Source organism: Asterias amurensis, chromosome 12, assembly GCF_032118995.1.
Source record: "Asterias amurensis chromosome 12, ASM3211899v1".
Lineage (NCBI taxonomy): Eukaryota > Metazoa > Echinodermata > Asteroidea > Forcipulatida > Asteriidae > Asterias > Asterias amurensis.
The window spans coordinates 5,219,351-5,236,897 of NC_092659.1; the positions used below are offsets into that span (position 1 = coordinate 5,219,351).

The window sequence follows — 17,547 nt, forward strand, 5'->3', positions numbered from 1 at the left end:
TTTGAATATATATAAGTAAAGCCTTCGTCAATGTTCAGCCATAATTTCCCACTGCCAATTCAAACTTACATTTATGTCCATACCTCATGAAAACAGTACATACCTTTTTATTAACGAGTAACTACTAAACAATGCCATTTAACGAGGCAGAGAAAAATAAACAAGATATTTGAGTCTTAAAATGCTACATATTATTCATCAGTTGCATACATTTAACATAATGCATGAAACATTCAGTGTAAAAAAAAAACATGTTCGGCTTAAAGGATTTTGGTACTTTTTCAAAATGTCCATAGATTAACATTAAACTTGCAGGGTTTCAAGATAATGATAGTGGAAAGCTCCCCTTTAAATCTTACTTACTGAGGTGCTGTAGCTTTTGAGAAATGAGTAAAACAATGTCATGAAAATACGTTTGTAAATGATTAAAATAATTTTCGTCTCATGATACGAAAATTATTTTCATGACATTGTTTTACTCATTTCCCCAAAACTACAGCACCTCAGCACGAAATATTTTCAGGGAAGCTTTCTATTATCATTATCTTCAAACTGTGTAAGTTTAGTGTAAATCTGTGGACATTGTGCTTTTTTGTCCTACAAAAGTTACATAGACCCTTTAAACATGCATTCTGTCTATTTAGCACTCAAGTGTTCACTTTGAACATTACACATCTTTGAATTATATTTATTAATCAATGTGAGTTTTACCTTTAATAAAGTAAAGATAAAGGGCGTAGTACAAAATCTACTGATTTAGTCTCACAAAACGAAATTATTACCTCAAAATACTTCGAGATGGTTGTACACAATTACATTGCAAATTTGTCTGGACATTTTGTCATGTTTTCTACCTTCAACAAATAAACTAATTTATACACAAAATTTGCTAAACCATAGCTTTCTTGCCATGACATCTAAAATGCCAAAGAACTTAGGTGACTTAAAGACGGTGGACACTATTGGTAATTGTCAAAGACCAGTCTTCTCACTTGGTGTACCTCAACATATGCATGAAATAACAAACCTGTGAAAATTTGAGCTCAATTGGTCGTCGAAGTTGCGAGATAATAATGAAAGAAAAAACACCCTTGTCACACGAACTTGTGTGCGTTTGGATGGTTGATTTCGAGACCTCAAGTTCTAAACTTGAGGTCTCGAAATCAAATTCGTGGACATTTACTTTTTTCTCGAAAACTACGTCACTTCAGAGGGAGCCGTTTCTCACAATGTTTTATACTATCAACCTCTCCCCATTACTCGTTACCAAGTGAGGTTTTAAGCTGATAATTATTTTGAGTAATTACCAATTGTGTCCACTGCCTTTAAGTTTGTTCAAATATAAAATTAACTTTTAATTGTTCTTAGCGTTTTCACTTATTTGATAGTCTTAAGGTTTTACCAAAAAGTACAAACACGGGCTCATGATATTGGTCTTGCATTCTCACATTTTTTCTGGCAATCTGATTGGATTGTTTGCTCCTTACGAAAACTACTATTATTATTTATTCGACCAAAACAACACAAAATGTACAAAATATAAAATTATGTACAAACTAACATGAAAGCAAACACAAGAAAGCTGCACCATGTTTAGATTAACATTTCTAAGTACTCTGACTCCATCAAAATCCAAAGGGTATTGTACATGAATTTGTTTTCCCATGATGCCTTGCAAAAGGCCAGGCTTGCAAATGTTTTCAAGATCAACTGATCTGGGTTCTGAGCTTCTTGTACAAAATGGTATTCGATTTTGATGGATTTAAAAAGGTCTATTTTAGGGGACTTGCTGGGACGATAGGTGGCAGCAGACTTACCGGGTAAAGCCATTGTTCTCAGAATTATGCACATGGTTTAGAACTACGTAAACAACGGAAATTTACCCGGTAAGTCTGCTGCCACCTAGCGTTTGGAAAGTCTCCCATTATGTAACAGCGATTTAGGCTATGTCTGAGTTAGTGGCTGTGGATGCGGCTTGATCGTCACGTAAACCTGTTTTAAGTATGGTATATAACGCCCATAGCAACAGTTGCAGCCATAGCCACAGCCACACAGTCATACACACCCTAAGCTGGTCCTTTCTCGAGTGTCGTCTTACAGTCAGGCGCCATCATGGTCCAGTTTGGTCCAGTTGAACATGCGGGGATCATCTATACTTTAGACATGACACAGTCTTTCTTCAGTCAATGGCAGTCCAAAGCTTTGCATGGTTGTAAATATCATGTGTAAAATCTCCCTTGGAGATGGGTGGAGAGTTACTCCGTAAAGAGTTCAATGCCATGTCCAGCTTGTTCAAGATGAACATGTTGCGAATCACCATGTGCACAGATGAAAGTTCAAATTGAGAATGTTCGTTTGCTCAAAAGCTGATCTCTGGTTCAGGCCAGAGAGATCATCTGGCTAAAAACTTGTCCAGTTACAGTCCAAAAAGCTGTGAAGCTTTACATGGTGTGGAAAGTATTGAGACGTGACTACAACAAGTAAACTTGCAGGTACTACCATGTGTAAAATCTCCATTGGGAGGAGAGTTGGCTCTGAAAAGAGTTGCATGTCTTATCCGTTTCAGGCAGATCTTCTTCGAACAAAAAGGGGTGGTTATCCTCACACAATTCCTACGTCACTTGAATGGCTGGAACTTGTAGCAGAGAGTCATCGAGCTAGACTGGCACAGTCCTTCTTCAGCTTGTGGCAATGAGTCCATGATGTTGATTGGCCTCAATGTTGCGTGTATGTGTCATCTCAAAGGTAATCGACTCAATCTGTAGAAAATTGATGATTTTTTTTACGGTTAAGAATTTTCTTTGTTTTGAGGAATAAATGCCACTAAATGCCTACAAAGGAAATCTCCTGTAGCTCCAATCAGTTCGTTAATTGGAGACTTTGGGACGCTAGGTGGCGGCAGACTTACCAGGTAAATTTCCATTGTTTTTTTTGTAGTTCTGAGTGTGCGCACATGACGGAGAACAATGGATTTTACCTGGTAAGTCTGCTGCCACCAAGCGTCCCAATGGTCTCCCATTCATTGAACATGCAAGCAATAAAAATCAATACAAATCTCACCAGGTTTTGTTGGGTTTAGGAGGGCTACATTGTGGGCAGTGTCTTTTAAAGTGAACGTACACATTTGGTAATTGTCAAAGACCAGTCTTCTCACTTGGTATATCCCATCTAAGCATAAAATAACGAGCCTTTGGGTTTGGGTTCAATCGGTCATCGAAGTTGTGAGAAAATGATGAAGGAAAAAACACTCTTGTTGGGCGAATTCGTGTGCTTTCAGATGGGAATAAAATACTTCTAGCTAGAAGTCTTTTATTATTTTAAAACTACCTCTTTCTCAAAAACTACGTTACTTCAGATGCTCGTTACCAAGTCAGTTTTTAAGTTAATATTTGTTTTGAGTAACTACCAAACGTTGTACCTTTCCTTTACATGAAAACATAAGAAATAATGCATTGTGTGCTTAGCCCCTAGTTTTTGTTTGGGGACAGTTCTAAAAGGGGACTTTTGTATTAAAACAAATCTGACAAGTTTCCCACTCGTTAGTTGTATGGTGTGTTTGTCCTAAACGAAAATATGTGAATTTATGTATTCTTAAAAATGTTATTGAAACCTTCAAACTGCAACTCATTTGCTAAACATGTGGGTTAAACCTTCTCTTTTAAAAATGAATGTTTTAGAATGTGTTTTCTTCTTCAAACTTACCAAGTTTCTTCGGTTGACTTTTTGCTCCTGCCCAAAGAATGTGGGTTAGCCTCATTATCGCTACCTGTGGTTAGAAAATTTCAAAGATTTATTTTGATTTGTTTTTAAAGAATAAGTAGCAGTTGTTTTGAATACTATTCAAGTCTGCATTAAGATTCTCCCTCAGCTCCAATCATTTCTTAAACCCATTGAAAACTCGAACACAACATTACACAAGTTGTATGTGAATGAACGTGTTGTTTCAAATCGAACTGAACCTTCCAAATATCAAATCACTTGCCAATTTTGTGGGATGAACCTTCTTACAAATGAATTTTTTGGACTGATTTTTTGTTCTTATTTACCAAGTTTCCTCGGTTGACCTATTGATCCTGCTCAAAAAGTGTTGGTTAACCTCAACATCGCCACGTCACTTGAACGGTTATACTATCGCAAAGACTTATCAGGCTAGACTTGACACAGTCCTTCTTCAGCTGGTGGTAAGTCCCAAGTGTGTTAATCAGCCTCGAGATGTCATCTTCAAGGTCATCATCTTAACCTATGGTTAGAAATTTCAAAGATTAATTTTGATAAACTTATAGCAGTTGTTCTGACTACTACTCAAGCATATTGAAGAACACAGCTTCGTGTGACAGGGTTTTTTTTCTCGCAACTTTGACGACCGATTGAGCTCAATCATTTACAGGTTTGTTATTTTATGCACATTATGTTGAGATACACCAAGTGAGAGGACTGGTCTTTGCCAATTACCAATAGTGTTCAGTGTCTTTAAATAGTGACTTTGTATGTTTTGATTTTACTTCCAAAGTAAATCAATACATTTATAAGAGTTGTTTGTGGTCTTCTAAATTTCTTGATGGAGTTATCCAACTTAGTACAAGTTTTCCACACCAGCATAGCTTCTAGTTTTATTACATGATACATTATCAAACCTTTTTCATGCAGGACTACAGTCCCTGATGGATAGGCATCACCGGGCTCTGGTGTCGTAGGGTATCGTGGCTAAGCTGATTCTGGGTGGAGTGGTGAGTTCGAATCTCGGTCGTGACACTGGTGTCTGAGCAAGACACTTAAAGACAGTGGACACTATTGGTAATTGTCAAAGACTTGTCTTCACAGTTGGTGTATCTCAACATATGCATAAAATAACTAACCTGTGAAAATTTGAGCTCAATCGGTCGTCGAAGTTGGGAGATAATAATGAAAACAAAAACACCCTTGTCACACGAAGTTGTGTGCTTTCAGGTGCTCGATTTCGAGACCTAAAGTTCTAAATCTGAGGTCGCGAAATCAAATTTGTGGGAAATTACTTCTTTCTCAAAACTACGTCACTTCAGAGGGAGTCGTTTCTCACAATGTTTTATACTAACAACCTCCCCTATTACTCGTAATCAAGAAGGGTTTTATAATAATAACTATTTTGAGTAATTACCAATAGTGTCCACTGCCTTTAACCATGATTTCTTCTCTCCTCCAAGGGTGTATGGGTACCTGTGAGGGCAGAGATGGTTCTGGTGATTAATCTAGTTTAGTATATAGCGTATATTTTGCAGCACAGGCTGTATCCAGGGAGCTGAGATGGTTTAAAGATGGCATGAATTAAATTGCCCAGTGATATAGGGCTATAATGTTGGAAGTGCACACGAGACGCCCACCGGGTGTGTTTAATCGTCTTATAAAGACTGGTTATTATTGTCTGTGTAAATTGCAGCACGCAAGCAGCACGCAAGCCACTTCACCATCTTCAGGATGAAAGCCTCAAGGCCCAATTTCATAAAGCCTGTATAAGCCCAAACATTTGCTTAGCATGAAATTTCTTCCTTGATAAAAACATGATTACCAACCAAATTGCCACGTGATTTTCAGGATAAGCAAACACAAACTGAATAGTAGTACCAAGCAATATGCAACAAATGGAAATTTGGTGGGTAATTCTGTTTTTATCCAGGAAGAAATTTCATGCTAAGCAAACGTTTTGTGCTTACAGGCTTTAAAACATTGGGCCATGTTCTTTAGAAAACCCAATACTTTACCAAACCGATGCCATCTACGGTGTCCCAGGGTTGAAATCTGTGCACAGTTGCTTTCCACACAACATCCTCTTTTAGCAGTACTGCAGGTTACAGACTGTTGAAAACAAAACAAAAAGGGATTAGTTAGCCTGTAGGTGGAAGCGTTGGGTGCGCTCAATTAGCTTTCCCGGGTTGACCCAGGGGCAGATTTCATAGAGCTGCTTAAGCAGAAAAACTTGCTTAACAATGGTCTGCTTAGCAGAACTGAGCAGGATGCCACTCACAAATTGTACCTGTGACATGGTAGTTTAGTTGGTAACCTTCTTCTAGTAAGCACAATTTTGTTGTGTTTAGCTACTTGCGGAGCGGCTCACTTTGGGCTGACCGAGGTGCATGACGTCACAATGGAAACTTTATCAATGGCCACCATTTTGTTTAGTAATTCAGCGGGACACGTGCAGGAAGTTTGACGCATTACTTTACTAAATACTTTACCCGATACTTGTAACCTTTGGTGGAAAGATCTCAAACGATGTTTCAGGACTGTTTTGTTTGCTCAATTTGTGAGTTTCAAATTGCATTCAGAACATCTACTCTTGGAAGAACAAACTCTGTAAGAAGACCAAAAAAATGTTAGATGTGAGGGCAGATCAGAGTTTGGGGGACCAAAAGTGGACAACTCATTCCCCCCCCCCCCCCCCCCTAAAAAAGGTAGAGTAAAAACAGAACTTGTTTCAACTATGATACATTTAAACTATAATACATTCCCTTTTTTAAAATCTTCATAATTATTCTACTATCAGAATTTGTTTCCCCATTTTTTCATAAACTATGTATGAGGAAAAAAAAATCATCAAAATTTCTGATTGCAGAAAGAAACTTTGAGAAAGGACTATTAAATTGAACATGGTTTTTGTTTTACCCCACCAGATTTTGGGGGGAATGTTTTGTCCACTCTGGTCCTCCCCAAGAGGCTGCGGAAGTAAAAGTTAGATCCCAAATCTGTGGAAATAAACGTTAACTCCCACAGTATTGTGGAAAGAAACGTTAAATCCCAAATCTGAGGAGAGTTAGTCTTATCTTTAGGCCTATAAACTAAAATGGTGTGACGACAAAGGTTTCGAGTATTTTTTTTAGATATTCTAGACCATTACTGACTCACCATTAATACATAGGCCTACTTAGACATCACTGAAGTTCCCCTATGGCTACTCTGTTTCTCATCCTTTCTTCTCTCTTCCCACCATCTGGATTCGATATTGTATTATTTTTTTTTATACCTTTTCTCGTTTTTTAAATATTTGTATTTTATTTGTATTATTATTTTTTTCGCAACGCTCAGACCAAGGCATAGAACCGTGCGAGCTAAATAAATAAAGATTTGCATTTCGGGACTGCAGCTTTAAACAAAACTCAGGTTTTCTGTTGTCCCCACTTTTTAAATCTAACTTTGATCTTAGTGGGCAAGTGTTACAACTATGTTGTTTATAATCTTATCTTTACTCTTTGTTTTTTTTGTGCTAATTTTTGTTATGTAGGGTTGATGTAATGCTGATATTCGGATAAGTAAATATTAATTTAGCTTGTCTAAATTATCTATTTACTATACTCCTAAATCGAACATTAGTCATCCACTGGGCTATGTTGTTTATTATCGTTTACGATTTTTATTAACACCTTAATATTTATACAAAATGTTAAAACTTATTGTTTTAACTTAAGAAGTCTACAACCAGAATGATGTAATGCTGATATAAGGAATGTAAATTTTAATTTAGTTGGTCTAAATTGTCTTTTTACATAGTCCTATATCAAACAATAATCATTCAATGAGTTATAAAATAATGATCTATTATTACCTTAATATTTTTACACAATGTTAAAACTTATTTAATTGAAGATGTCTACACTCAGATTTGACGTAATGCTGATATATGGAATGTAAATATGAATATAGATCGTCTAAATTGTCTTTTTACAAACTCCCAAATAAAACATTCATCATCCAAGGAGCTATAAAATAATGATCTGTTATTACCTTATTTTTTTATACACAATTTTAAAACTTGTTAAACTTAAGATGTCTACATTCAGAGTTGATGTAATGCTGATTTTAGGAATGTAAATAGTAGTTTAGCTGGGCTAAACTATCTATTTTTTACTCCTAAATAAGACACATAATCATCAAATGAATGTTGGTTGATCTGACATATTGGGCTGCATGACGGTATACTATTAAATTACTTATAGAGGTTTAAATTTGTGACCAAAGTACAAAGCACTTTGTGGCAAAGAGGACCTAATTGCAGAATATTTTATTTATTTAAAGTATTTATATATATTTTTTGCTCGTGTTCTAGAAGAATTAATGAACACTATTTTGACGTCGGTTTAAATATGGTTTTGTTACCTCATCCTTTAAGTTACACTATTTGAAGTGTTAAATGACAATTGTGGTTCAACATGACAACTGATGACGACTTGATGTATCAACTCTCATAGAAATTTTTCAGTTAGACTAGTCTCCTAATTAAAGGCATCATTGGCTTCGACCAATATGCAACTCAAGAAATACCGAGAAAGTGTTAAGTAACCTTGACAACACTACAAGCGAGGACAACATCAACAAGGTCGCCGAGTATCTTGGAGGGGAAGGGATGGTACGAGGGGTGGGACTCTGCAAGAGAACGGGTTAGATCTCCTCTTACTCTTTGCAGTCTTCGTCTTGTCTTGATCTTGATTTAGGATAACTTGCGTTATCCGACCTCCACTATTGGGCTTTATCATTCTTCGTTTGTTTTAAAGAGAAGCATATTTTCTTTTCTTTTGAGAACTCGTAAGAGAACGTTTTATGCACATTTAAATTCAAATCAATTATTAATTTAGCCATTTTGAAATCTGATTAAACTTGTTTTCAATTGTTTTCATCATACAAAAATCGGGGGAAAAAGAAAGAAAAAAACGGGTGAAAAAATATTTTGAGAAGCTGCAGTATGTACATGGTCTCTATACTTCTCACTAGATTGTGTTTGCTGCCAATTGAGAGGTTTGGGAAATTTGTTAAAAATATAGTAAAAACGTTTTGAAAAATTGCCGTACAGGGTTTCTATAACTCGTAACAGATTGTGTTTGCTGCCATTTGAGAGATGAAACAATTAAGGGCGAGAAAGTCCAGATTTTTTCAGATGGGGAAATTAAAAAGTGGAGGTCGGATAGTGCCAAGTTTTCCTTACCTGAATCCGGCGATGGCTCCGGCGAGGACTCCGGCGAGGACTCCGGCGAGGACGAGGATGTTCTTCCACAAACCACATATCCATAGACACCAATGTTCGTCCACAAACCACAATCCACAGATACCAATGTTCGTCACACAAACCACAAATCCATAGATCAACAACGCCCATTTTGGTATAAAGTCTCTTGGGAGCAGTCAGCGCAATGGTGGAGCCCTAAAAAGAACCAGAAAGATTTGTTTTATTATATAAATAATAAAATATTAAAAGGTTTTTGGTGAACAAATTCAAGGGAATGAAATAATTTTGTTTGAATAATGATTTCAAGGGAATAGAAAGACGGACAAACTTCCGTATCCTGCCATCACGTTTTCACTTGTTATGAAATTAATTAGTGATTACTAATTTATTCAAAATGAGATCTTAATTTTCTCAAAAACTAAAGTGACTTCAGAGGGAGCCGTTTCTCACAATGTTTTACTATCAACAGCTCTCCATTGCTCGATACCAAGTAAGGTTTTATGCTAACAATTGTTTTGAGTAATTACCAGTAGTGTCCAGTAAAATGCCTTACCTGATGGTGTCGTAGGCTCGATTTGTTCATTCGGCTTTCAGTCACTGTCCACTGGCGACTCGGCCGGAGCAACCCGAGCTCAAAACACCGAGGTTTATTTTGCTTTAAAAAGTCTGTAGTCGGAACTAGAGAACTCCATGGAGTTCACGATAATAATGTTGCGAAAAGCTCAACAGTGAGTTGTGTGTTGAACACTGCAGTCTTGTTTAAAAAATGGAGCTCAACAGCGAAGTTTATTTTGCTTTAAAAAGTCGTAGTCGGAACTAAAGAACTTGATGGATTTCACGACAATAATGTAGTGGAGAGCCCGAAAGTGAGTTATGTCTTGGAAACTGCAGTTTTCAGTAAAACTTTCAAGCCATGAGACAACAAAAACACACACGTTGTTACATTAACTTCGTAATCCTGTTGTGTTGCCCTATACTTCAAAAACCTGCCAATGCCTTTTAGAATAACACCATAGTGTCAACTTGATAGAGTTTTGACGAAATATTTCTGAAAGCACTGGCGAGATTTGTGACAAATTTACAAGGAAAGTTCATCAGAAAACGCGACGTTCAAATCCTATGTTGAGCCGAGATATATACGGCAATGGCTGTCTTCCATCAGCGCGACACGTAGGCCTACACAATGCCGTTTGGTTGTATCGGCAATAACGAGGGCTTCGAAAAACCGCGGTCCGGATCACCTTATTTGCATAACAAGAAGTCTTTCTTGAGGTGACATTCCGCAATCACCACCTGTTTTCAGTTTCTTTCTCTTTTCTTGTTTGTGTGTAGGTCCACCCATAGAGTTATACAGTAGAGTTGTATAATACAGATCTGGACCAGTTATAGGGTTCGAATCCAAATGCGTAGATTTCTTACACAATAGGCAAAATGAACTGATGCGTACAGGGATCAGTACGATTTTGCTCCTTGCCGGGGTATCGCAAATGTTTTTTTTTATATCACTTGTACCATAGGTCATTTTGGTAATACCTGCAGTTTACAACAATTAGGCCTCAGTCTATGTTTGCATCAATAAATAAACTAGAAATTAAAATAAAGTTAAAAACTTGATTGTCAATTTTTTGTTTGTTTTCCTCAGATCAGCCTGTACAATTTCATAAAGCTTTTTAAGCAGAAAATACTGCTTGACAAATTTCTTTGCTAAGCAGAAATTGAGTGAGGCACCAGTCACAACAATGTAAACGTAGTGACATTTTGGCTGGTCACCTGTTTTTCTTTGCTTAGCAAGTTTTTGTACATACATGCTTTATAAAATTGGGCTCTGGTGCGTGACTTTGTTTACGAAGGGTCGGCGCCATTAAATTATTAATAGCTGTGCCGTCTGAAATGGTTTTATTAAAGCATAACTTTTGTGTATGCCATAGGTAATTTGGGTAGAAAGGAAGTTTACAATAGCTTCTGCTTTTCCATCAATCAAAGAAAATAAGTTTATTTTACAAACAATCAAAATAACAACTAAACGGAGGAAGCAAGGAGGAATGGCAAAATTTCATAAAGCCTGTAAGCACAAAAATCTGCTAAGCACAAAATAATCTTGCTTAGCAAAACAAGTTTACCAGCCAGAATACCATACATTTACCATTGCTGCCACTATGGTTTGTGATGGATTCTGTTATATAAAGCACGCCACCAACCGTTGATAAATTGAATATTGTGTTTGTATCAGTAGCGTGCTTTCGAAAGATCACGGTAGGGACACAGGACGGTAGACAAATTCTAAGCGTGTTTTTTTTTCCCAGGGAAGATGAGGTACAATAACAACGTGTGCCTTATGGAGGAAAACTCCATGGCCTTACTGTCCCAATCGAAAGACGGAGGACGCTACATGTTGCTAGCGCATGGAGTTTGCATGGAGATGCAATACAAGTTGTCTGATGCTTAGGCGATGGGACTGTAAATAAAAAGGGCCCTTATGGGGACTGGTACTTGAATCAATTCTATACCACCATGCGGTCCACAACATCCAGGACGGGAGCACTCAAGCGTGAGAATATATATTACTGTGCATGCTCTCTCCCGTCCTGTGTGCTCCGTGCCAAAAATCGAAAGCTCGCTTTTATGTCGTAGACTGGGCCCACCCGTAGGTACTTGCTACTCAAATCCCGTGATTCCATTGCATACGATGATATTATTGAATAAATGCAGTGACTAAAAGCTACCGTAGCTGGGTTTGTTTTGATTAGTCTGAGGTCATCTCGGACGACCAATCAAACACAGATATGGAAATCTTACTTTCGGTTGCTGCTTGCTGTGTCCCCGTTCGTGTGTATTGTACATGCATGTGCATGTACTTGCATGTAATCTTGGTGTAGAATTTGACTTCGTATCTTTGGGTGCGTTCGTTAAGCTTCCCTTGGTCGACCCCGGTCTGCCCCGGTACGTTCGAATAGCTTCGACGGGCTCACCTGGGTCAGCCCCCAGTGCCCTGCTTGTGGAGTGGGTCTCTTGGGGGTGACCTGAGGTGCATGCCGTCACCACTAGAGGGCGAGTGTAATCGTTCGATTAGTTCTTGTCATGTAGAAGAGTTTGCGGTAACACCATGTAATAACAATCTCTAAATGAGTTGGGGTGGTTCTGAAAAGAACCGTTGGGTTCACGGTTGGACCCAACGGTTCTTTTCAGAACCACCCCAACTCATTTAGAGATTGTTATTACATGGTGTTACCGCAAACTCAAACGTCGAGTTAACCCAACGGTTCTTTTCAGAACCACCCCAACTCATTTAGAGATTGTTATTACATGGTGTTACCGCAAACTCTTCTATATCTTATCTCCACCATGCAAAGTTTCAAATCCTACTTAGTTCTTGTCAGGGGCTCACCCGAGTGAGCACTGTGGGGTAGACCCAGGGAAGATAAACGAACGCACCCAAAATGTCAAGTAAATGTAGGTCAAAGGTGAATGTGAACACGCCGGCTGGAGGGCGGTCTCTGGCGTTATTCACGAGCCTCGAAGTGACGTCAGATGTTCAGGCTAATTAGGTCAAAGCCTCCAGTCAAGGTTTAACCGTAAACAATACTAAGGTCAACGATGGGTCACCAGACGCCATTATGGTAGCCCAAAACCTAAACACAGTCATGGCAGTAGTGGAAAACCAATATTGATTCAGTGTAAAAACATCATTACCTACACAAACTATTTATACAACTTTTACATCCAAGAATTTATAATATCACGATTCTAGCCCTTCATTGATTCAAGCCTGGAATCAAACCCCAGACGTATTCAAGAGAGATTTGGTTATACTAAAATACCTTAAAGGCAGTGGGCACTATCGGTAATTACTCAAAATAATTGTTAGTACACAAACTTACTTGGTTATACGTGCGACCGAGAGCTGTGATGCTGATAGTATAAAACATCAAGAGAAATTACTCTGAAGTAACATAGTTTTTGAGAAAGAAGTAATTTCTTCCATTATTCTCTCGTAACTTTGACGACAAATTGAGTTCAAATGTTCACAGGTTTGTTATTTTATGAACTATGTTGAGATACACCACGTGAGAAGACTGGTCTTTGACAATTACCAAAGGTGCCCCATGCCTTTAAGCTTTGGTTATACTATGAGAGCTCATCTAGCAAAAAAGATTGTTGCCTAGTAACAACAAGTTCGGAAGGAAAAGACAATGACAAAGAGTTTTTTTTGCTTTAAAAACACTTTATTCTCAACCAAATTCATTTCAACTAACACAGGACATCAGCAGAATGCTAGACCTTATCTTTTAACAAAGCGGGTATCTTGCTTAGTACAAAAATCACCAGATAAGTTGAATCTACATGATTCGTGTTAGTTGTAGTTTGCTTCCTTTAATGTCCTCTTGGTCTGAACTATTTCTGTGTATATCAATTAAAAAGCAAAAACCTTTCTGAGTAAAAAATCATTACAATGTAAAATAGTGAACCCTTACTTGTCCGACACAACCATTATGTTTACAAGGGCCGAAGAACCCAGATTTAATGCAGTTCGTTTTTCTCCCCTGTACTACAGAATTGACACCCTAAAAAATGTTCCTGATATTTTTTTTAAGAATTCCCTTTTTTCAAACGATTTAGAAAAACAAAAAATTACCCATAAAAGCACTGCGACAGTGGCAATTTGGAAGTTTAGAAATAATTGCTTCTGCAGGCACGATTTGCAGGCACGATTTGCAGCAAAAGAAAGAACACAAGGCCTTTTCAAATCCGGGGCTTCTGCTTTCTGATTCGGCTTCAGGCTCCGTCCTCTCGTCGTCTGAAGCCCTGACCCCGTACGCAAAGCACGCGCAATAAAAGTTGTCAAAACAAGAATCCATGGTTTCGAAAAGGCCCTTAGATTGTATTGAAACTGCGCGGTGTAATTGTTGGTATGCAGAAGGAAGGCACATCGCAAATTGGTTAGCTGCTATCTTTTTATAATCATAAGTCTTTAATTTGTGTGTAAATTATGAGACAAAAAATGTCCCGCATGACCAGTTCAGTGTCTCTGCTGCCAGTAGAATTAATGGAGTGTACAAGGTCACTCAAACAAGGTCTATAAAAAACTTCTCCATCTGAGTAAAATATCTTTCCAATAATTTTGTTACGAGATTAAAAACAAACACTACGCAGAAAATTCTCCTTTATCAGTAGACTTGTGTGCAGTTATGTTAATATCACGCCACTTTTAGATGCAGATACTATCCCTACGTGGCGTTCAGCGTTAGGATTGAGACACGCCGGCCGGATGGAGATTCTGTCTCCCTAATTGAAACTGTGTACAATCTACTACTGATAGCGCCCTCTTTTGAAACATCCTCCTCCAGCCACCGTTTTTTTCCCATTATATATAAAAACCATAAGTCTATAAATTTAAACGTAAAAAATGTTTGCAAGGGCCATTTGATCCTGCACCATCTAAGTAAAATTAAAAAATATTGTCTGTTCCTTTTTCCTAACAATTTCCTAACAATTTCCGTACATCTAAAACTAACCTCCTTACATACCAAGCTAATGTCTTGCATTATTTGAACTCACACTCTTTTGTTTTATCGTTTAAGTGACAGATTTCTTTCAGCGCAATGAACTCTAACCTCTGACCTGCTCTAACCGAGGCATCAGTGTGATCAAAAAGCAACAACAGTGGCGTTTTCAGGCACTTGCAGTTCAATTTCATTGGAATATTCATAGTCATAAATCTCATCACACCAGAAAAAATACATTGAGTAAAAAGATTACATTGGCCTTAAAAAACAATCACAGTTAAAATTAAAATGTTTTAAAAATGTTAACCCAAGTTTTTTTTGTTTAACTTTGAATTAGTCTTGTGACTATAACCACAACTTTTTGAGGACTTATTTTGTTCAAACATTTGTTTTTCTTAAAAAAAAAAACGATTTTCAAAATTATTTGTGCATCTGATCTTTTGTGATGTAAAACATATCCCTCTCAAGATTCTAAAAACTTTTAATTTAAAACTTTACCACAGAGTGTTTTGACAATGGTTTAACTTTGTTACACCTTTGTAACTTAAAATTTTGTGTACTTAAAAAAATGTGTACCAGAAGGCGTTTCTCTCAAATGTGATTTAATTTTCTTATGAAAATGAACTAAAGTTTTCATATGAAGTTCATTCAAATAAATCTTGCGTTTTGCTTTTGAACAATGATTAATATTGTTTAAAAACTCGTGATAGAAAAAAACTTTGAACTACGACCTCATTAATGAAAGATGAATCATTACATATCCGTCTCTTCAATATCCTCAGGAGTCATTTCTTCTTCTTTGATGCTGACCATAGATCCAGGAAGCTGCAAAAGACAAAGTTTGAATAAAGAACAACTTTTGAGATAATCTTTCCGATCTCTTTTCCTCTAATGACTGTATATCTATGGCTCTGCTAAATCCCTTCTCTGTGACCACATGCCTACTCGATTTGCCGATATGGCAGGAGATTCTGCCCCCGAAAATTCTGTCCCCAAAATTGTGAATTGTGTACAGACCTTTTTGTTGATAAACAAACCCCCTTGGTTGGCATGGTCAGCCGAATGTTAGTAAAACACTAAATCGTCAAAACAGATGTTTTAACAAAATTCAACATTTTCTGCAAACTTTCAATTAAATAAAATACCTCTCATAATTAGTTGTTTTGTTCTAAACAAAATCAAACAATTTGGTTACATTTTTACAAAAAAATAGCTATGTTTTCTTGATTTGTACTGATGGCTTTCTATAGTTTTCCAATCCGGGTTGCCAAAAACTCGGGCTGTGCAAAAGAAAGGTCTATAAACTGCTTCCAATAGCGCCCTCTTTTAAATGCTCCCCATCCTGCGGACAGATTTCCCTTGAATACTGGCTGCAAGTCTACCAACTTGCTGTAATTGTCTGTTTGTTATTTGTTGTTATTGTATCACAAGGCGCTTTATAAATACCTACATTATTATATTTTATTATTGAGACTGAATTCTGCAAGTATCAGCTCGAAGTGTAATATCTTTTTTATTTCATTTTGGTTTAAAATTGTCAGAAACATTCTTATTAAGTTATTTTGTTTTATTGAGGATAATGCTAAGAAACAATAATTTTTTTTATACCTGAATCGGAGAGCCAGCTGTCTCCTTTTTGGATGAGCTTGGACCATCTCTCGAGGAAGACCCGAACCAACCCCCTGTGCCTGTAACCTCATCATCAACAGCCTCTTCCGGTCTTCCCAAACGGCTTGAGACGCTATTCCGCTCAACCATCTCCTGGGCATTGACTTCATCTCCGGGGCTACCCTTTGGCATTGTGGTAGCCGCCCATTTCTCAGCTTTGAGCGGGCTCTCATCAGAGAGCTCTGCTTCGGAGGGAGGAGTTTCAACATCATCCCGGACAGCAACTTCCTCTTCTGCTTCAATCAAAGGTGTAACGTCTACGGCATTTGAACGGCCAAAAAGAGAGCGGGATCTTCCGGACTTGGAGCGAGGAGTTTGTACATCATCCTGTATGGGGACTTCTGGAGCCGTCAACGGTGCAACTCCCACAGCGTTTGATCGGCCAAAAAGAGAGCCGGGTCTTCCGGACTTGGAGCGAGGAGTTTCAAAATCAGCCAGTACGGGGACTTCAGCAGCGGTCAACGGTGCAACTCCCACGATGTTTGAGCGGCCGTTACTAGAACGTGGTCTTCCAGACTTCTTCTTTCCATCGGACCTTATGGATGGCAGAGAGCCCATTGTTGATCTCTTTGACTGGGCAGTACTTGGGGAGACGGTAGAGGGACCCGGAGGAGCGGACATTGGTCTCTCTTGAGACAACACCGGTGGAGAATCAGCGACGTCTTCATCGAGTTGAAAGGCTGGATTCTCGAAACTGTTCGACTCACTCGGTGTCTGTACAAGTTGTTCTTCATCATCTTGGCTGGGATGAATACGGGACCTATTGCAAATGGAAAAACGGTGTTTACACATGTCACTTGAGTTACGTCATATCTTTTTTTGACCTTCAGGTCACGAAGTTTGTCAATTTGCATCAAACTCAATTTCAAAATTCAAATCCAATACGTAATTCAATTCAGTGCGATGTTTGAGCACTTTTGGGTCATTTGGATCACGATTCAAGTATTCTAAGACTTACAAATTATTTCTTCTCGCCAAATATGTCATCAGTCATTTGCTATAGCCCAGCTAGTTAATACATATTCTCTCATAGCAAACCAGTCTGTTTTTGTTGGTGAATGTTTTCTTTTTGCCTGTTTGTCTTGTCTCTTTTTTGTAGTTTGTCTGTCAAGGCTGTCTTCTATACAAACCTTGGCTTAATCTGACAGCCTCATACTCTCTATGATTATTTTGGTTGACATAGATTAACTAGTTTCCCTCAATCCTCTGTGCTTATTATTTTGCTTATCTATGTAATATTTTGTACACGTTATATCTTAAGAAGAGTAGTATGAAATAAATGTAACTTGAATTGAATCATACTATGTTCTTTTGTAATACATACAAGATCCTTGAAAGATTTTTTGTAAAGAAATTTTGAAAAGCGCAAAACCAATGATGTTTTTGGTGTCTTTTCAGTTTAAATAT

The 17,547-nt window shown here is 37.7% G+C and overlaps 1 protein-coding gene and 1 long non-coding RNA gene across 2 annotated transcripts in view; both read right to left on the minus strand.

Annotated features, from left to right (window-relative positions):
* Positions 1-503: 503 nt before the first annotated feature.
* On the minus strand, positions 504-4,209 carry LOC139945214 (uncharacterized). The gene is made up of 3 exons (XR_011787063.1): positions 4,047-4,209; positions 3,703-3,766; positions 504-2,759 (listed from the first exon to the last, which is right to left on the minus strand). It is a non-coding gene; the product is annotated as an uncharacterized lncRNA (long non-coding RNA).
* Positions 4,210-14,852: 10,643 nt separating this feature from the next.
* The window catches only part of LOC139945370 (uncharacterized), a 152,515-nt gene continuing 149,820 nt past the window's right edge, over positions 14,853-17,547 (minus strand). Inside the window, exons 134-135 of the mRNA XM_071942719.1 lie at positions 16,081-16,900; positions 14,853-15,297 (exon numbers count right to left, since the gene is read on the minus strand). Of these exons, the coding sequence (XP_071798820.1) occupies positions 15,226-15,297; positions 16,081-16,900 (892 nt within the window). The 3' untranslated portion in view covers positions 14,853-15,225. The remainder of the gene's footprint in view (positions 15,298-16,080; positions 16,901-17,547) is intronic.